The 19503-nt window shown below is 57.6% G+C and overlaps 2 protein-coding genes and 1 long non-coding RNA gene across 5 annotated transcripts; 2 read left to right on the forward strand and 1 right to left on the reverse strand.

Annotated features, from left to right (window-relative positions):
- Positions 1–409: 409 nt before the first annotated feature.
- Positions 410–6891, forward strand: LRRC23 (leucine rich repeat containing 23). Its single transcript, XM_029205931.1, has 7 exons — positions 410–504; positions 1134–1306; positions 1383–1492; positions 1940–2193; positions 3276–3406; positions 4055–4191; positions 6048–6891. Exons 2-7 carry the CDS (start codon positions 1184–1186, stop codon positions 6307–6309), a joined length of 1017 nt encoding a protein of 338 aa, XP_029061764.1. The 5' UTR covers positions 410–504; positions 1134–1183; the 3' UTR covers positions 6310–6891.
- ENO2 (enolase 2) lies at positions 4876–16176 on the forward strand. Of its 3 annotated transcripts, XM_029205929.1 has the most exons (13): positions 4876–6333; positions 6885–7606; positions 8772–8871; positions 9366–9461; positions 9612–9670; positions 9959–10028; positions 10596–10729; positions 10937–11159; positions 12402–12599; positions 13475–13676; positions 13923–14031; positions 14194–14252; positions 14557–15476. In XM_029205929.1, exons 3-13 carry the CDS (start codon positions 8787–8789, stop codon positions 14624–14626), a joined length of 1305 nt encoding a protein of 434 aa, XP_029061762.1. In that variant the 5' UTR covers positions 4876–6333; positions 6885–7606; positions 8772–8786; the 3' UTR covers positions 14627–15476. The 3 variants fall into 3 exon arrangements, with proteins under 3 accessions (XP_029061762.1, XP_029061761.1, XP_029061763.1); XM_029205928.1 differs by lacking the exons at positions 4876–6333; positions 6885–7606 and having other exon boundaries at positions 8698–9461; positions 14557–16176; XM_029205930.1 differs by lacking the exons at positions 4876–6333; positions 6885–7606 and having other exon boundaries at positions 8698–9461; positions 13923–13959; positions 14557–16176.
- LOC114885722 lies at positions 9285–10633 on the reverse strand. Its single transcript, XR_003791169.1, has 3 exons — positions 10072–10633; positions 9761–9965; positions 9285–9424 (listed from the first exon to the last, which is right to left on the reverse strand). It is a non-coding gene; the product is annotated as an uncharacterized LOC114885722 (long non-coding RNA).
- Positions 16177–19503: the final 3327 nt, after the last annotated feature.

Genomic DNA, 19503 nt, shown 5'->3' on the forward strand with positions numbered 1-19503 from the left:
GCTTCGGTAGTTGTGGTACTTAGGTTTCAGTAGTTGTGGCTCGCGGGGTCTAGAGGGCAGGCTCAGTAGTTGTGGTGCACGGACTTAGTTGCTCCGCGGCACGTAGAATTTCCCTGGACCAGGGCTCGAACCCGTGCCGCCTGCATTGTCAGGTGGATTGTTAACCACTGCGCCACCCACCACTTGGTATTTCTTGCCCTTCTTCCCCACCTTTTGCTTCAGGGAACGAGTTTCTTTTGAATTCACAGTACTTCTGCATTGAGGTTGTCCGGTTCCTTTAAGGTCTCGCATGATGCAATGGCTAGCCCGCCCCTGTCCCGCCCCTCAGCTCTACTAAGCCACGCCCACTGGCTTTTTCAGCGGGCCAATTACCGCCCCTCATCCGGGTTCCTAGGACTGGGAAATTGGGCTCGTAACCAGGCAACTACCGGTCCACTTGCTTCGCGGCGGATTTTCAGTTCGGTTATTCGCAGCTCTTCTCTCAACGGCTGCCAGCTGCGGAAGGCGAGTGCCCGCCCCCACCCGTTGCCATAACAGCAGTACACAACTCCTTCTCCCTTGCCCTCTACCAAACAGTCCTTCCCTCTGGGGCCAAGACCTCTCCAGTAGAGCTTCTAGTTGAGCAGAACCAGGGTCTGCGCCCCTTTGCAAAGGAGGATTGATTGAGTGGGAGGGTTGGAGGCTGCGTGTCAGGCTGGTGTCCCAGAGGGGACAGGGAAATGGGTCTACGCGGCGTGGGAGAGTTAGAAGAAAGGAGTAGAGCAGGGGTTATAGAGATGGAAGGGGATGGGAGGGGGCAGTAGGGAGGTTTGGAGGAGAACGTGGCTTAAGGCAGAAGTGGGGAGAACTAAAGAGAGGGAAGTCCAGGAAGCTGGACACCGAGCTGCTGGAGGAGTTGGAGCCCCTGAGAAGGGCAGGAAATGTCTTGGGGGTCTGGGAAGGCATCCAAGTGAGAGGGGTCCTTGGTGGGAAGTATGAAGCGGAGGTTGGGAGTCAAAATGAGATGTTCACAGGGATGAGGAAAGAAGCATCGCTGGCAGGAGGTCTGGGGTGATAGGGTGATGAGAGGGGTACCCATTCATGGAGGTGAGGGAGGGAGCGTTGGCAGACGCTGAGGAGACCTTCTTTCTCAGGGCCGGGACCTAGCTGGATTTGACTCCAGAGCCTTCAGCAGGGAAGAAAAATGTCAGATGAAGATGATCTGGAAGACTTTGAGCCAGACCTGGATGGTCTGGAAAGGGAAGACGACGAGAAGGAGACAGAGGAGTGGGAGGACTACAGGAAAGAGGGAGAAGACTCTGAGGAAGTGAGAGCTTGGAAACAGAGGGGCCGGGATTAAGGGCTGGGGTGAAAGGGATGCCTGAGTCCGCTTCCTCCTGCAGTGGATGTCCACGCCCCTCACAGAGGACGTGATGAAGGAAGGGCTTTCTGTGCTCTGCAAGACGGGTAATGGACTGGCCCATGCTTACGTCAAGCTGGAGGTTAAAGACAGGTGTGTTCATGGGGGACCAGAAGAGGTCTGAGGATGTGGGACCCAGTGTCCTTTCTCAGCCTCCATCCTGGGTGTTTCGGCTGAGGTTGGATCTCTGGCATCCTGGACCAGCGAGGAGGGAAGGATAGAGTCTACTTTTCAGGACGCTGTGACTCCCTGTGTCAGAGCTGGCCTGGGCAAGGCTGTGAGGGTATGGGATGGGGGTGGGGATTCCTGTTGGACTACCTCACTAGTCTTTCAGAGTGTCGCTTCTCGGCCCTTCACAGACACAAGGTCCCTGCCCACCGTTGAGAACCCACCTACCTTCTCTTCCCCCTCCCCAGCCCTCCCTTCTGTCAGCCACTCTCCTCTCCACGGTAAGCCATCTTCATACTGCCCTCTGCTTTAGTACCTCTGACAGTCCTTGCTGGATCCTTAACCCTGACCCTGGCCTCTACCGTCTCCTAGGGATCTGACAGACATCCACTTGCTGCGTTCCTACATCCATCTGCGCTATGTGGATGTTTCCAAAAACCACTTGACGGACTTGTCCCCACTCAATTACCTCACCCACCTGCTCTGGCTCAAGGCTGACGGCAACCGGCTGCGGAGTGCCCGGTTGAACGAACTGCCCTACCTGCAGATCGCCAGCTTTGCCTATAACCAGATCACCGACACTGAGGGCATCTCTCATCCTCGTCTGGCCAGCCTGGATCTCAAAGGTGGGGCCTTAGGATGGGCCTCACAAGATTCCTTCCTCGCCTGGGGCCGACAGAAGTGGGCAGTGTGGTCCTTGGCTGTGCCACACAGCAATCTGCATTCATTCATTCACTCATTCACGATGGTTCACGATGACAGCTCTGTGTGCTGGAGACGTAGCAGTGAACAAAACAAAGAAAATCCTTATTCTCCTGTAGCTTACATTGTAGTCAAGGGAGGCAGGCAATTATCAGTGATCAGTATTTTATTTTTAATTTTTGGCTGCACTGCGTGGCATGCGGGATCTTAGTTCCCCAAGCAGGGATCAAACCCGTATCGCCTGCAGTGGAAGCATGGAGTCTTAGCCACTGGACCACCAGGGAAGTCCCAATGATCACAATAAATAAGTAAATTTAGGGACTTCCCTGGTGGTGCAGTGGTTAAGAATCCACCTGCCAATGCAGGGGACACAGGTTCGAGCCCTGGTCCAGGAAGATCCCACATGCTGCGGAGCAACTAAGCCCATGAGCCACAACTACTGAGCCCGTGCGCCGCAACTACTGATGCCTGCGCACCTAGAGCCTGTGATCCGCAACAAGAGAAGCCACCGCAGTGAGAAGCCCACTCACTGCAACTAGAGAAAGCCTGTGCACAGTAACAAAAGACCCAACACGGCCAAAAATAAATAAATAAAAATTTTAAAAAATAAGTAAATTTATAAAGCATGTTAAAAGGAGATAAGTGCTATGGAAAAAATCAGGGTAAAGGAAAAGGGGGGGAGCAGGGGTGGCGATTTCAAACAGGTTTGTTAGGACAAGTGTCATTGGGAAGTTGACATTTGAGCAAAGACTTGAAGGAGGAGAGGGAGTTAGCCATATAGATTGCTGGGCACCCTTCATTCACTCCTCAAAGACTTAGGTGGGCACATCCGTCGGGCCCTTGGACTGCCAGACCACTGTCCAGGGCTCCGCAGCTCTTAAGTCTGGAGCTGTCCCTCCTCGTATCACCTGGCATTAGAGAAGGTGATGCAGAGGCTCCCCAAATTCAGGCTCTACTGCTGCACATTTGAAGTGGCCCTTTGAACTCTTGACACCCTCCTTCTCAGGGAACCACATCCACATGGTGACAGGTCTGGACCCCCAAAAGCTGATCAGCCTGCACACACTGGAGCTTCGGGGGAACCAGCTGAACAGCACCCTGGGAATCAACCTTCCTAAGCTGAAGAACCTCTTCCTGGTAGCTCACTGGGCCAGAGGGTGGTTGGTGCTGGGAAGGCGGCACTGTCCTGGGGGCCAGGATGCCTGGTTCTAGTAGACTCACCTACTAACTTCATCATTATCATAACTGGTATCATTTCCTGGGTGCTTGCTTGGTGCCAGATGCTGTGTGGATTCAGAGTCAAAACAGACAAGGCGCTCAGCACCTAGCAGGGCTGATAATACACAATGTGTGGATAATATAGAGACAGTTTGCTTTGATACAGGTAGCAGCACCTTGTGCATAACTGAGGTTCAGATCTGGCCAAGGAGGCCACTTATGTGTCTAGGCTTTTAGACTCTTGAGTTGCCTCATTCCAGGATGGAGCTGAAGCCATTTCTCCTCAGTGGAGCAGTGAGGCTCTTGGCCCGGGCGGTGGGCTGAAGCATCTCCTCCTCAATCAGAGGTGGCTGTGCTGGGATGGGCAGTAGGAGTCACTGCTGAGCTGTCTCTGGGTTGGCAGCTTCTTCTGGATTCCTTACTCTCTACGCGGGTCTCTACCCACCTCCACTCCCCTCCTGTACCCTCTCGACCTCTTAGATTTGCCCTTTCGCTGCATCTCTTTCCGACTTCCTTCCCTCTCCCTGCACCCCTCTCCCAATCGATCTACTGTATCCTGGGGTCTAGGCCCAGAACCTGTTGAAGAAGGTGGAAGGCTTGGAAAACCTAAGCAATCTCACTACCTTGCATCTTCGAGACAACCAGATTGAAACTCTGAGTGGCTTCTCCAAGGAAATGAAATCACTGCAGTACCTCAACCTAAGGTAGGAACCCCCTCCAGGCCCACCGTGCCTCTACCCTTGACCAGGAGCCACCTTTGACCCTATGTTTCTCCCTGGTCCCAATCCCCCAGTTCTAGACCACCCCCAGATTCTCACCTCATCCTCTGTCCTGATCCTCCCCCCTCCTGTCCTTACTTTCTTCTGTATCAGTCCTGATTACAGCACTGAGACCTTTGTAGCCTGAGACCCCTGAATCCTATGCATTCAACCCACATACTGAGAACGTACTATGTGCCAGGCCTTGTGCTGGGTTTCGGGAACCATCTGAAGGAATCAGAGATGGTCCCTGTTCTCAGGGACTCACAGTCTGGCTCCATCCCATATAAGTTTCCACTGCCCTTCTCCATCTCCTGGGCCCCAATTCCCCTTCCAGTTTCCTGCCTCTCTTCTCCTGAGCCCCACCTGTAAGGGATGGCCCCATACTGCTATAAAACACAAGACACGCTCAGATTTGTTTTTGTTTTCCATAAATTTATTTATTGATTTATTTATTTTTGGCTGCGTTGGGTCTTCGTTGCTGCGCGGGCTTTCTCTAGTTGCAGCGAGCGGGGGCTACTCTTCATTGCGGTGCACGGGTTTCTCATTGCGGTGGCTTCTCTTGTTGCGGAGCACAGGCTCTAGGCACGCTGGCTTCAGTAGTTGTGGCACGCGGGCTCAGTAGTTGTGGCTCGCGGGCTCTAGGACGCAGGCTCAGTAGTTGTGGTGCACGGGCTTAGTTGCTCCGCGGCATGTGGGATCTTCCCGGACCAGGGCTCGAACCCGTGTCCCCTGAATTGGCAGACGGATTCTTAACCGCTGCGCTACCAGGTAAGTCCCCGTGCTCAGATCTGAGGTGAGAAGAGTATTTAAAAGAAAATCTCTAGATGGAAAGGCACTGAGGATCAGGGGCGATTTTCTTGCAGCAACTCTTGTTGGATGGAGGATTTTATGTGTGTATCTTTAAGCAAAGATGTAAGGAAATTGCCTCTTTCGTCAACAAAGACAAATCCTCGATTCTGGCAGTGGAAAAAGAGTCTCCATGTAGGGAGTGGTGGTTGTACCTTGAAGCCCAAAGTCCTGCTTTGACTGCTGGAGCGATCTCTTGCTAATTATCTGTGCCCCCTTGGTCTGGTAGGGTGCACGGGGTATTGTTTTCCTGTTAATGGTCTAGACAGGGATAATGGACCTTCCTCAGTGGCTATTTACCAGGGATGTTTAGAAGTAAGTGTGGGGCAGAGGGGTTGTCTCAGTGACTGGGAGGTGCCCCTGGGGCCAAAGGCCTGCAAGCAAGGACAGTCCAGCCCCTGAGGCGTGAGGCAAGAGCATGAAAACAATACACAGTATCCTACAATGAGGTACTCTAGGGGAGGAAGCTTATTCTTCAGGCTGGGAGGCCCCGACCCATCCCCAGCTCCAGGCTCCTTCCTGTGGGAGCACCGAGACAGCACCATCTCCATGACCCTAGAGCCCATTTCCGTCTCCACTGGCTCGGGTCCTACCTTCTAACCTTTGGTTAGGTGTGATGACACAGAAATCTGTCCCTACAAAGGAGATTCCCCCCTACTCCCCAACTACAAGACAGGGCTGATACCTAGCTCTGCTGCTCCAAAAGATAAATATGACACATTACAGAATAGACAGTGGCACCTAGGGATTCCCTGAAGGGCAGAACAGGACAGGAGTAGGGTTACACAGCGTCTCTGCAGCAAATCTGGCAGTGCGTGGCAGGCCAGTCCACAGAGGCCATGTTTCTAGAGAAACCGGAGCCCAGTGGGAGACTCCCCCTGAGGGCCCATACCTGGTAGCTGGCCTCCGAAGCCCATCGTTCTCTCGTGAACACCTCCCCACCACACCGGCAGGGGCAACATGGTGGCTGACCTGGGGGAGCTCGCCAAGCTGCAGAACCTGCCCAAGCTGCGAGCCTTGGTGCTGCTGGACAACCCGTGTACGGACGAGAACGACTACCGCCGGGAGGCCCTGGTGCAGATGGCGCATCTCGAGCGCCTGGACAAGGACTTCTACGAGGAGGAGGAGAGGGCTGAGGCTGATGAGATCCGGCAGAGGGTGAAGGAGGAGGCCGAGCCCGAGCCCGAATTGGAACTGGACCAGTCATCGATCTAGCAGTTCCCCTAGCCTCCAAGGACAGTAAGGAAGGGGGGCAGGGAGCCCAGAAGAGGAGGCCAAGGGCCTGGCGGATGGGAAGGGAAGTTGCTGTAGGAGGAGGTGGGTGAGGGAGGCAGAGGCAAGGAGAACCCTTGGGGAGACCTGGGTTAGGAGTCACAGGTGAGGAGAAAGAACCAGAAGAGCCTGGGAGGAGCTGAGAGAGGCTTAGGAGATACATCAGGAGGCCTGAGGAGTAAGCAGTATGAATGGGGTGGCAGGCAGAGAGGTGGCTGTGGGCTGGGCAGCCACACCTGATGGGAAATGCTGGGTCTGGGGCATGGAGGGGGCGGGGTTGGGGGCCGTGGTGTATGAGGATGGCAGCTGGGCCTAGAGAAGGCAGGAGAGGAAGATCCTGCACTAAAGAGCAAAGCTAAGAATAACAGGACAGAAGGAAGAAAGGAGGGCAGAAGGAGGCAGGAAGAGACTGAGGCTCTGAGACCAGGGAAGCGTGGCAGCTGGCACTTCAGATGGGGCAGAGGCAGCAGTGGGAGTGCAGGGGGCCCAGAGGATTGGCTTCTGTCCTCTTCCTCCAGGAGACCAAAGATGCTGGCTCCAAGACTGAGGAGACTCCCAGTTGGGGGGGCCCACACCCCCTCTTCCGGAGACAGAGGACGCTTTCTCTTGCCCCAGACCTAGGGATTCATCACAGCCCTCCTCCCAGACTCTGTGACGGGCACCTGGGCAGCGGTGACTGCGCGGGAGCAGCCCTCAGGTAGGCCTGGTGGGAACCAGGCCTGGATGGGCCAGGGGATGCTTGAGGAACTGGCTGCGGAGGCGGCGGCCTGGAGTGTTAGGAACAGTTGTTCGTTTTTCCAATAAAGAGACATTTTGATAGTCTCGTGTCTGACCGGGTTTGTGAGACACTGAGGCTGTCACGGGCTTCACTGGCGTGAGGCTGAGATTGTTACTTTCCACGGGGTCGGGGCGTGGGTATGAGCGCGCGTGGGCGGCGGGGGTATAGGTCGTGGGTGGCCCCCGGCCCCTCCCACATCGCTCTCCTCCTGCCCTCCCCGCCCCATCCCATCGGTACCCCCTCCTCCCCCGCGCTCCTACGTGCGCCTCCGCTGGCGGCTCCTGAATCATCGGGGGCTCCGGGTCACATGCGCCCGCCCGGCCCTATCCGCGCCTCCCCCGCCCGCCGCCCGGGCGCCGCAGCCGCCGCCACCGCCACTCCCGCTCTCTCTGCGCCGCCACCACCACCACTGCCAGCGCCACCGACAGCGCCACCGCCACAGGCTGGGTCTGCAGCCCCGAGGTGAAGCCCCAGCCGAGCCCCGCGCCCCTCCGGCCCCCTCCCCTCGCCGCCGCGCCCCCGCCACTCTCCCCGGGCCTCGCGCATCCCTCGCCCCGCGGCGCTGCGCACCTGCTTCGCCACCCGCGCCCCGCAGGCACCTCCTTCCCCAGCCTTCCCGGACCGCTCGTCTCGGTTTCAGGCTGTCGCCCCCTCCTCATTCGCGCGCCAGGCCTCTGCGCCTAACTGCGCCTTTCTCCACCCTTGTCTGCCCCCTCCCCATGCCCCTTTTCGCCTCCGGTTCTGTCGATGATAAGGTTTCGCGGTCTCCCCGGGCCGTGCATTTTTACCCTGGCACGTCCTTTGGCTTTGCATCGGGGAAATGTCTTTCTCACCCTTCCTCGGCGTCCGCAGACTCCCTCTAGACGCCCCTCTCCCACTCCTCTCCCGCATCGCCCACTCCGGTTACAGTGTTTCCACTGCACCGGGGAGGGATGGGAAGAAGGGAGAATTTGTCTAGGGGCCGGGGGAGGACCGGCCCAGCCCTGCCTCTCCCCACGGGTCTCTCTTCGTCCTCCTCCCTCCCCACGGCAACCTTCAGAGACCGAGGACCCTCTCGCAGACTTCTCTACTGTACATCTCTCGGGAAGAGGAGGGACATACATTTGGAGGGAGATTGGGACCTTGGAGTGGGGGTTGGAGCGTTAGACTGTGGGGGATGGGGGCTCAGGAGGAGAGGCCTCCCGCTGCCCATACGACCCATGCTCTTCTGGGCTCCAAGGAGAAATGCAAACCTAGCAGCCGGACCGCCCTGAGGAGATCTGGGGGAACCCCACCAGCCGGCTGCTGAGGGGGCGAGGGAACCACTGCCGTGCCCCTCCCCTCCCCTCCTCACTGCGGAGTCCTCCCATCTCGTTTTGGATCCTACCCCGCCCCCCACTGCAGTGACCTCCCCTTCCTCACTGCATTGACCTTCTCCTCTCCCCACGGGCGGGGGGATCCCTTCTACAGCCGACGACTGCAGCCAGCTCCTCGTCACCCCACCCCCCCCCACCCCCCCGCCACCCCGCCCAGTGCAGTAACCTCTTTCCCATCCCTTCCAGCCTCCCAGCCTTTGGCCCCTCCCACTGGTCTCAGGCTCCACCCCTCTAAGCCTCTTACCTTTCTCCTTCCTTCCCTTCCACCCAAGGAGATCCCAGCCATCATGTCCATTGAGAAGATCTGGGCCCGGGAGATCCTGGACTCCCGTGGGAATCCCACGGTGGAGGTGGATCTCTACACTGCCAAAGGTAATGGGCAGGGCCTTCCCACAGCCGCCATGCTGGCTTTGCCCTCGCCTGGCATGGGAGGCTCCCCGGGAATTCCCAGTGGGGATGGGGTGCTGGGCCAGGCTCACGAGCCTGGAGCGGGGCGGGGTGGATCCTCCTTTTCCAGGGGAGCCAGGATAGGCCGGTCTCTGTGTGCTAGCTTAGTGTGTGATACACAGCCTGGCTCTGCCCTCTGTTCACCGTGTGTGCGTGCACCGTGTGTGCTGCCTGCGTAGCTTCATTTCTGTGGGTCCCACTTGCGCACGTGGGGCCTCAGTTGGGCGGATGGGGAGGCCAGTGCTTGTGCATCCGCCTCCGTGCGTGTGTCCGGGGTGGGGTAGGGCGGGGGGGTCGTTAAGGAGCACTGGTGGAAGAAGGCTGGATGCAGCTGCAGGGGCGTAGAGCTGGAAGGCTGAAGAATCTCTGGTCCCTGTGGTGTCTTCTCTCTCCATCCTCATTCCACGTTCCCCTCCCAGGGCTTTTCCGGGCTGCGGTGCCCAGTGGAGCCTCCACTGGTATCTATGAGGCCCTGGAGCTAAGGGATGGGGACAAACAGCGTTACTTAGGCAAAGGTGAGGCCCTTTGTCTTTTCCCGGCTCTCCTGTCCCTCTACTGGGGACCTCACACCAGTCCCCAGCCCTCTTCCTGCATGCCTTCCCCCCACCTTTCCTCTTCGGGCCCCGCCTGGCCTGAGCCGGCCTGACCTCTCCACCTCTCCCTAGGTGTCTTGAAGGCAGTGGACCACATCAACACCGCCATCGCCCCGGCCCTCATCAGCTCAGTGAGGCCCGCTCTTTGCTGGGGGTGGGGACCAGGGTCCTGGAAGGAACCCTGGATTAGGGGACGATGAAGGAGAGGGAGAAAGGCCCACCTCTTGGGAATCATGGTTACCGGGGAAGGATGCCCCCTGCTCCCATGGAGCTTCAGGTCCTCTAATCCAGACAGGCCGCTGTTGCAGGAAGCTGGTTGGACCCTGGCTAGCTGTGAGCCTGTGTGTGGATGTAGGGGGCCCTCTGGCTTAGGGTCCAGCCTTCATCCTGGCTTTGGGTGATGGAGGCTCTGCTCACAGGGTCTCTCTGTGGTGGAACAAGAGAAGCTGGACAACCTCATGTTGGACTTGGATGGGACTGAGAACAAGTGTAAGCAGGGCTGGGAGAGAGTCGGGGTGGGGAGGGAACTCACGGAGCAGACGGAGAACTGAGGGGCTTCTTAGGAAGGATGAGCTGGGACTTCCCTGGAGGTCCAGTGGTTAGGACTCCACCCATGAGCTTCCACTGCAGGGGGCACGGGTATGATCCCTGGTCGGATCCTGCAGGCTGTGAGGTGTGGCCAAAAAAAAAAAAAAAAGAGAGAGAAGGATGACCCGAGGAGGACTAGCCCTTCAAGAAACCATGAGTTTAACGCCAGTGGGAGGGGAATGACATTAGACAGAAGGGAGAACTTTGCAGCATAAGGAGGGGGCAGTTGGTGGCAGGTAGTCTGTGGTCTCAGGGATGTTTAGCAATAGTGCCGCTCTCTGCTCTTTCCACTCACCTCCCCTCGCCGCCCCCCACTATTTTCAGGAGAGGATGGATGAGGTGTTGCAGGAGTGGAGAGGGAGGAGGGGGGTCTCCTTTACTGGCTCCTTTTGGGGAGTGTAGGTGGAGGCGAGGCCTGGAAGGGGAAGGGGACGTGTTTGCTCAGTGCCTTCCTCTGTAATCTCCCAGCCAAGTTTGGGGCCAATGCCATCCTGGGTGTGTCCCTGGCCGTGTGTAAGGCAGGGGCGGCCGAGCAGGAATTGCCCCTCTACCGCCACATTGCTCAGCTGGCCGGGAACTCAGACCTCATCCTGCCTGTGCCGGTGAGACTATGACCTGCCCCTCCCAGGGGTGGGTGGGGAGGGAGTATGAAGCCTTGTGAGGACTGATGGGGCACAGCTAAAGAGAAAGGATGGGGACAGGGGACTCTGAGTCCAGGAAGCTGGAGGAAGTTTGGGATTTGGGGTTGACACTCCCAGGGGCGGAGAGGGAAGTGCTCTGTGACTTTTCTGTCCTCCTGTGGCTCCCAGGCCTTCAACGTGATCAATGGGGGCTCCCATGCTGGGAACAAGCTGGCCATGCAGGAGTTTATGATCCTCCCAGTGGGCGCTGAGAGCTTTCGGGATGCCATGCGACTCGGGGCGGAGGTCTATCACACACTCAAGGGTGTCATCAAGGACAAGTATGGCAAGGATGCCACCAACGTGGGAGATGAAGGTGGCTTTGCCCCCAATATCCTGGAGAACAGTGAAGGTGAGGCCAGGAGCCCCACTCCCAGCTCTAAGTCTCACTCCATCCCGGGACATCAGGAAGGGCCACACATTTCACCAAGTCCCGAGGAGGCTGCGTGAGGGTCCCTGAGCTAATTCCAAGAGGTTCCATTCCTCGGAGTGGGTGCCAGAGGGCCTAACAGATTCACATGCAGGCCTAAGAGGACATTCTTTATCCACCCAGCCAGATCTGTAAGCGTCTGTAAGTTCCCACTGGAGCCCCCGGGGATGCTGGGAGGTGGTCTAGGTGACCTGTGGGATCCATCCTCACCTTTAACTCCGATGGATCCTCAGTTTGATGAGATACACCATACTGCAGGGAATCCACTCCAAATCTATCCCATTCCCACCCCAACCTCTTAGACGTCTAGGATTTCTAGCCTTTCTCTGCCCTGGGAGAAACCTTACAGTGAAGAGAAACTATACAGGCAGGTAGTGGCTAAGAGTTAACTTTCTGGGGCCAAATTGCCTGGATTTGAACCTTGACTTGAAGAGTTACTGGCTGGGGATCTTGCTCACTTAACTTCTCTGTGCTTGTCTTTCTCATCTGTAAAATGGGAACAACAGTCTCTACCTCTTAGCATAATTGTGAGGATTAAATGAGATCATATGTGTAAGTGCTTAGGTGACATAGTTAAGCCCTCAATAAATTATAGCTATTTAAAACAAAACAAACAAACAATAAAACAAAACTGGGCTTCCCTGGCGGCGCAGTGGTTGAGAGCCCACCTGCCGACGCAGGGGACGAGGGTTCGTGCCCCGGTCCGGGAAGATCCCACGTGCCGCGGAGCGGCTGGGTCCGTGAGCCATGGCCGCTGAGCCTGCACGTCCGGAGCCTGTGCTCCGCAACGGGAGAGGCCACAACAGTGAGAGGCCCGCGTACCGCAACAAAACAAAACAAAACAAAACAAGACAAAACTATGGAACTTCCCTGGTGGTCCAGTGGTTAAGAGTCCATGCTTCCAATGCAGGGGCTGCGGTTCGATCCCTGGTCAGGGAACCAAGATCCCACACACCGCGCGGCGCAGCCAAAACAAAAACAAAAAGACTATTATTAACACAATTCCATTCCTCTGCCTTCCTAAAAGGTGGCCTGCTCGTCACAGACCTGGGAATAACCCCAAAACAACCTTAACCAGACCTCTCCCTAGCAACAGCCCTCCACTTCTGTTCTGAATTTCTTTCTTTCCCTCATTCCTCCTCGCCCATTGTATTCCATCCCCAGCCTTGGAGCTGGTGAAGGAAGCCATTGACAAGGCTGGCTACACAGAAAAGATCGTCATTGGCATGGATGTCGCCGCCTCGGAGTTTTATCGTGATGGCAAATACGACTTGGACTTCAAGTCTCCCGCTAATCCTTCCCGATACATCACCGGGGACCAGCTGGGGGCCCTCTACCAGGACTTTGTCAGGAACTATCCTGGTGAGAGCAAGGGCTGTGGCAGGGGGAGGGCGGGGGGCAGGCAGGGATGTGTTGGGGACAACTCTGGACCTTACGGGGGTGCTGACCCGGGTGTCAGGGAGAGATGTCCTGAGAAGAACCTGAGAACCAGGGATGGGGTGAAGGAGCCTCCTGCAGAGGTTGGGCTTTGGATGTCGTGTAATTGTGCAGGTACCTGTGGTGAATCTGTTCCATCTGCTTTGGATCCTGATTAAAGTCATGATCTCTGAAGCTGCTGGGATAAGGGGGCGGGTTTGGGAGGAACCAGGCATGGTGAGAAGGTGACTGGAACTAGCACAGTTCGGGATCTTTGGTTGATAAAACTGGATGCTGGGGAATTCCCTGGCGGTCCAGTGGTTAGGACTCTGCACTTTCACTGCCGAGGGCACGGGTTCAATCCCTGGTCAGGGAACTAAGATCCCATAAGCCACCAGTGTGGTGGCTGGATGCTGGATGCTGAATGGAGCTGGACGTCATGTGGATGAGGAGGTGCTGAATCACCCTCTCTAGGTCCCCCAGTGGTTTTTACCCCTGGATGGAGGCACTTGGTTTCCAGTTCCTGAGACAGAGCGAGAGAAAATAGACTTAGATTGCAGAATGAAGTTTTTAGAATAGCAACGAGGAAGGGCTTCCTGGTAGAAGATGGGAAAATACCAAGATAGGTTGTGAGAAAGTTTCTAAACTCTTGTCTTTTGAAAGGTTTTATGAAAGAATCAAGAAGCAGTTAGGGCAGGCTTGTTGCGGGGGAAGCAGGGGTGAGGAAGCTGAATTGGCCAGGGGGTCTGACCTGTCCATTCAGGGAATCTCAGCGGGGTGTTCCTGCCTGACTCAGAGCCTCCGCATCGCTCTCCCATCAGTGGTCTCTATTGAGGACCCCTTTGACCAGGACGACTGGGCTGCCTGGTCCAAGTTCACAGCCAACGTGGGGATCCAGATTGTGGGTGATGACCTGACAGTGACCAACCCGAAGCGAATCGAGCGGGCCGTGGAGGAGAAGGCCTGCAACTGTCTGCTGCTGAAGGTCAACCAGATCGGTTCGGTCACCGAAGCCATCCAAGCGTGAGTGCCTGCCGTCCCTGACTCAGCCCGTTTCTGCAGGATGCCTCTCACCAGTGCTCCCAGCCCAGTCTTGCCCACAAGTGCTGAAGGGGGCAGGGAACCTGGAGTCACTTTCACGGCTCTCCTCGTTCTGCTCCCTCCACCCAGACGTTTCTTGACCAACATAGGGGATGAGAAGAGGGTGCGGGCATGAGAAGAGGGTGCCGGCGTGAGGGGCTGGGGCTCAGTGCTGCTGTACGGATGCAGGTGCAAGCTGGCCCAGGAGAATGGCTGGGGGGTCATGGTGAGTCACCGCTCGGGAGAGACTGAGGACACGTTCATTGCGGACCTGGTGGTAGGGCTGTGCACAGGCCAGGTGAGCGCCAGGGAGCCCTTTGTGCAATTGGTGGGTTCTAGGCTCAGGTGGCTCTCTCCTTCCAGGTGTTTGCGGGTGTTGGGGGAATTTCAAGGGAGTATAAGTTTTCTTTCACGGGGCAAAGGGCGGCCACGGAGCTGCTTATCTTTTGTGGTGTTTCAGATCAAGACTGGTGCCCCATGCCGTTCCGAGCGTCTGGCTAAGTACAACCAGCTCATGAGGTGAGGGGACCCGGGGAATGGAAGCCCAGGGCCCAGGGGGTTATAAGCTGTGTTTCTCCACCATTTCATCTCCAGTGCCCGGGGCCTGGAGAACAAACAGTAGGCATCCAGAGAATACTTGTTTTTGATTGATGGGTTTGCAGATGGCCTGACTGACAGCCCACGGAAAGCCAGGGAATGCCCTCGCTCAGGCCAGGACCCGGGAGCAGGTGGTGCGAGGGGCTTGGAGGATGGTGGCCCCATGGGAAGCGGGGGCGGTCCTCCTGCTTCCCTGACTCTTTCCTTTCTGACTCACCTCTCTCAGAATCGAAGAAGAGCTGGGGGACGAAGCTCGCTTCGCCGGACATAATTTCCGCAATCCCAGCGTGCTGTGATCCCTCTACCTGCCTGGAGACATGGAACCCCTCGCCCGTCCTCCTGGAACCTCTTCTTTCCGGTCCTGCTCGAAATTTCACCCCAGGCAACACCCCGGCTGACCTGCTGCGCTGCTCCTTGACTGGTCCAGCCCCTGCTGTCTCCGCTCTCGCCCACTCTGGGTTCCACACTCTCCACTCCTTCCTTTCTCTTCTCCCTCCTCAAAAACTGGCCATGGACTGAGGATGTAAGGGCATCCATGGAAGACCAATTAGGGTCTGTGCTGGAGCGTCAGGGCTGGTTGTTGCGGTGTGTAGAGGGGCCGTGTGTCATGTGTGCTTTGCGCTGGGTCTGTTCGTTTCCAGGTTGCATATGAGACAGGAACTGCGCAGTGGTGCTGAGTGGAGGGGAGTGCTGGCTGCGTGCTCAGGCCTGGCCTAAGGCACTGATGTATTATTTATTCATTTATTTATTTTTCATTCATCCTGTTAATGATTCACTTCCTCATAACTCCAGGGCCAGAAACTGGCCTGACTGGACGGGACCATGTGTCTGTATTTCATGTGACTGTAGATTCTGAGATGGCCTGGGGTGGGGGTCTTGCTGGAAGGGGAAGGGTCACAGAAAGGGGCGTCGATGAGGGTTCCTGTGTGCGTGCCAAGCCTTAACCTCAGCCTGGCTCGGTCCAGAGGTGGGGCTGTGTGCCCGGGGCTCCTCCCCTGTCCCTCTCTCCCCAGCCTGTCTCCCCCTCGTTCGTTCTTCCTGCAGCTGCACCTGAGCACCGGCTCACTCCCCCGTGCCGTGTCCCACAGCTGCCAGCACCTCTGTGGCGTTGAAATGAGCACCACCATTAAAGTGTGAGTCACCGTGCATTACTGTGTCTGAGGAGTCTTGCTCTCGTCCACACGAGGGGAGAGAAGATGGAGCTCCTGGAAGTCGGTGAAACTGGATAGCAGAGCTGGGGAGGGCACAGAAAGAGGAAGAAGCCCAACAAATAGGCCAGGAGGATGGCATTGCCCACCTCACCCTGGCCAGGCAGGGAGCACATTGCCTTGCCGTGTCAGCAGCAAGCCTGGCCCCAGGACCCAGGGGAATTGGGGGTCCTTAACCTGGGGCCCCAGAATTCCTAAAAGTATCAAAAATTGTGTGTGTATACGCATTTTTGGAGAAAGGGATCCAAAGGGTTTGCAGATTCACCAAGGGCCTTGACCAGAGGAGGGATAAAGCTGTGGGCTGGAGCAGCTCTGGTACTGGGCCTCTCTCAGACCAAGACCTGGCAGCTTCTGGGATCGACCAGCACTGCCTGGGCAGCACCCCCTGCAAGGTGGGAACCCGGGGAGGAAAAGATGGCGCTTGGGAAGAATGGTACCATGGAGCGAGGGAAGAATGGTACTGAGGGTACAGAAGCCGGAGGAAACAGCCTTCCAGTAAACTGGAGATTCAGGACCTGGGGTGCTCAACGGGCCCCTCCCTGGGTCAGCCTGCGAGAAGGGTGCCAGTGTGTGGCTGGGGAGACGCACTATCACCCTTCAGCTCCAGCGGAGCCCCAGCATTGAGATGGGAACCCAGGAACCACAGGGGAGGAGGGGGGCGGGGGAGAGGGGGAGGGGCCGGAGGAGGGGGGCGGGGGAGCCCCCTCCAGGGCTCGGATACCCGGGTGGAGCTGTGGCCACTAGAGCGAGTCAAGCTTCTGTAGGCTGTTGACTGCACTGGCTCCAGGGCGAGGGTGGGAGGAATTGCAAGGCTGCTCCCTCTGTGGGCCTTCCACCCTGTTTGTTCTCTGAGTCCTGGTCCTGGGCCCCCTCTGCCATCCTGCCCAGCTCCAGGACTGGAAGAGGATTCCCGTTCTGTATGGGCAGGACCCGTTTCTCTGCTTTTCTCCTCCTGTGTGGCTGACAACTCAGCCCTTTTCAGTCGAAGAGTTTCTCGCCCCATCCTCTGTGCCTCTTCATTACAGCGCGGGCATCTCAGCTTTCCCTTCTCTGCTGTCTCCTGGTGTCCTTTTCTGTTTCCCTTGGGGGCACACTGTACTTTTCTCTAGGGTCCATTATATCCATCTTTCTTCAGTAACTCCTGGTCGGAGCCACATTTCCTAACCTCTGCCCTTTCCTCCTTGCTAGGTCGCCTTCTCATGCCCCCCACACCCCAACCCCTCAGGTACTGGCTTGGATTGGGTTACAGCTAGCTCTGCCTGGGCCTCCCAGGCCCCTCTCTCCACTTTCCTTTTGTGCCGTTGCCTGGAGACGGGTGGGTCGTGGGGGACTGGGGCCAGAGAGGGAGCTGGGGTGAGGGATGGTGGTGGGGTGTGTGTGATGCTCCCTGAAGCTGAGTTGTGAGCCTGGCCCTCAGGTAGGGGAGGAATTGGAGGGGGTAGGCCCTGGCTTCTCTTCTCACTCTCCTTATCCCGTTTCTACCACTGCCTACGTTTTTCTTTTAGGCTCCGCTATGTCACCATCCTAGCCCATCCCTTAGTGGTTAAAAAAGGAGGGAGAAGAGCTCGGCCTGGAAAGGAGCTGGGAAGAGCCTGGGCCAGGGCCCAGTGGGGGACTGAACTGAACAGTGTAGACAGGGAGGAAATGCAATGGAGGGGGAACCATGGGGAGAGGAGGAGTCTTGGAACAAAGTTGGGGGGTGGGGAGAAGGAGCTGGGGTTCTCCTAGGACACAGATGAAGGGAGTGGGCAGCGGGGGTGGGTGGGGGGGTGGAGCTGTCTGGAAAGCCCTGAGGGATGAGGAAGGTGGGACTGGGGTAATAAAGCGAGTGCCAACCAGTTCAAGAGTCTGAAGAGTGGTGATTCATTCCTAGGCCAGGGAAGCCTTCCTGCTCAGGTTCCCCGGTGCCATAGAATCCATTTAGAGCTTCTGGGTACTCCTAGAACTTGGCTGAGCCTGGCCCAGGGAAATATGAGGCAAAATCTACTAGTTGCTACAGAGCTAAGCTCCTTCCCTCTCAGAAGGCTGGTGGGATCCTACCCTCAGGGCCCACCCTCGGCCTCTAGCTGGCGGGCTCACACACAAACACCACCCCCAGCCCCAATCTGGAGCGCTACTGAGGGCTCCCAATCCAGACTCCGGCTCCAGCTCTTCCTGTTTCCCAGCCTGCCTCCCTCCCATTCTCCGGCCTTCCCAATCTCAGCTGCCAAAAATCACCCAGCGTCTCGGTGTCCTTTGTCCTGAGAGATGTTGCTGCTTGGTGTGGGGCAGGGAGAGAGCCCAGGAGACTCTGCGGGGTGGAGACTGGGGGTGCTGGCCTCCTGGCCAAAGACTGGGAGTGGCTGGGGACTGTCAGGGGCAGAGGCTGCCTGGAGAGGGGTCTGCGGTGGAACTGTCTCCACATTAGAATGATCACGATGGGGGAAACTGGGCACCAGGGGTTGTCTCCACGTGGAGCCTAATCCCCACCCGACCCCTTCCCTGTAGCCCAAAGTACTGTGAGTGATGACTTCGTACAGATTTGAGAAGGAAAATGGAGCTGCCACCAGCCAGGGGGCCTGAGGATGGTGTCCCACTCCCATAAATGAACGCTCATGCGCCCCCGTTCCTACCATTTCCTTCTACTGCTTTCCCTTTCCATCTCCCCTGGCTTGTCCTCCCTATCACTGAATTTCCCTCCTCCTCTGCATGGCCACCAAAGGCCTTGTCTATCTTGCATTTCTTTCTCATCTTCATTACCACTCCCTTCCACCCGCACCCCATTCTATCTACCTTGTCTTGCCAAACGAAACCCTCCTCAGCTCTTTTGGAAACCACCCCCCCGCCCCCCCTGGAATCCAGCCATCCTCCCCACCCCCACCCCATCTTCCACCTTCCTCTCCCACCCAGAACCCAGGCCCCTAGAATCTGCATCTGGTCCCACCGTCTCCATCCTTTCTTAAGGTTCCTCTTGCTTTCCCTTCTCTCTCCACATGACATCTCTAGACTTCTCATTCCCCCAAATTCTTATATTTCCTGTTCTTTCCCCAACACCAATCACCCCCAAACTCTTCACTCTCGTCCAGAAACCCCATCCTCCTGTGTATGTCTCCATCTTTTCAATTTCTTCCCCTCCTTATGACCCCAAACTTCCATCCCATTCTCTCTCACAAATGCCCTCCCAAACCTCTTCTGCTACGTTTGCCAAAGACGCTGTCACCCGAAGCTTCTTTCCCCTCCCCTTGTCACACACCTCACTGCCCCCGTGGCCCCCAAGAAGCTCCATCTCTCCAACCTAACTCCATTACCCCATCTCTGCCACAAACCCACAGGCTCTCCCCCCTCACCTCTACCGCACACCCCTTGGCCCCCAAACTTCTCCAGCCCCCCTCATAACTGCCCATACAACCCACGGCCCCTCCTACCTAGACCTCTCCCGCGCCAGGCCCGCGGGCTCCCCGCATTCCGCCTGAGCGAACCCCTCCCCGCGCCCAGGCCCCCTCGGCCTCTGTCTCTGACAACTCGCCCGGCGCCTCCCCTTCTCCGGATCCCCCCCCCCCCCCCCGCCTCGCCGCTCGCCTCGCGCTCCCTCCCTCCCTAGCGGCTCCCTCCCGGCCCCTCTCTCCTCCGTTCCTCCGCGCTCCCTCCTTCTCCCTCTTCCTCCCTTCTCCCATCCCCCTCTCCCAAGCGCCCTCCCTTCGCCGTCCGCTTTCCTGTGCGAGTCGCCGGACGCGCAGCCCAGCCCGCCCGCCCGCAGCCCCGCGTCGGGCCGGGGCCTGGGGCCGGGACCCGTTTCGGGGGAACCGCCGGCCTCCGGGAGGGGCCAGGAGGGGGCAAGGGAGACGACCGCCCGGGAAGGGGCGGGGGCCGCGGGCGGAGGCCGCCTAGGGGGCCGGGGATCGCGCGGCTGCGGGCTGCGCGGGGCGGGCGCGGGCGGCGGGCGGCGGGTCGGAGCCGAGCGGAGCGCCAGCCGGGCCGCAGGGGCT

The sequence above is a fragment of the Monodon monoceros genome, unplaced genomic scaffold, assembly GCF_005190385.1.
Source record: "Monodon monoceros isolate NGI ecotype Baffin Bay Population unplaced genomic scaffold, NGI_Narwhal_1 Super_Scaffold_6, whole genome shotgun sequence".
Classification (NCBI taxonomy): Eukaryota; Metazoa; Chordata; class Mammalia; order Artiodactyla; family Monodontidae; genus Monodon; species Monodon monoceros.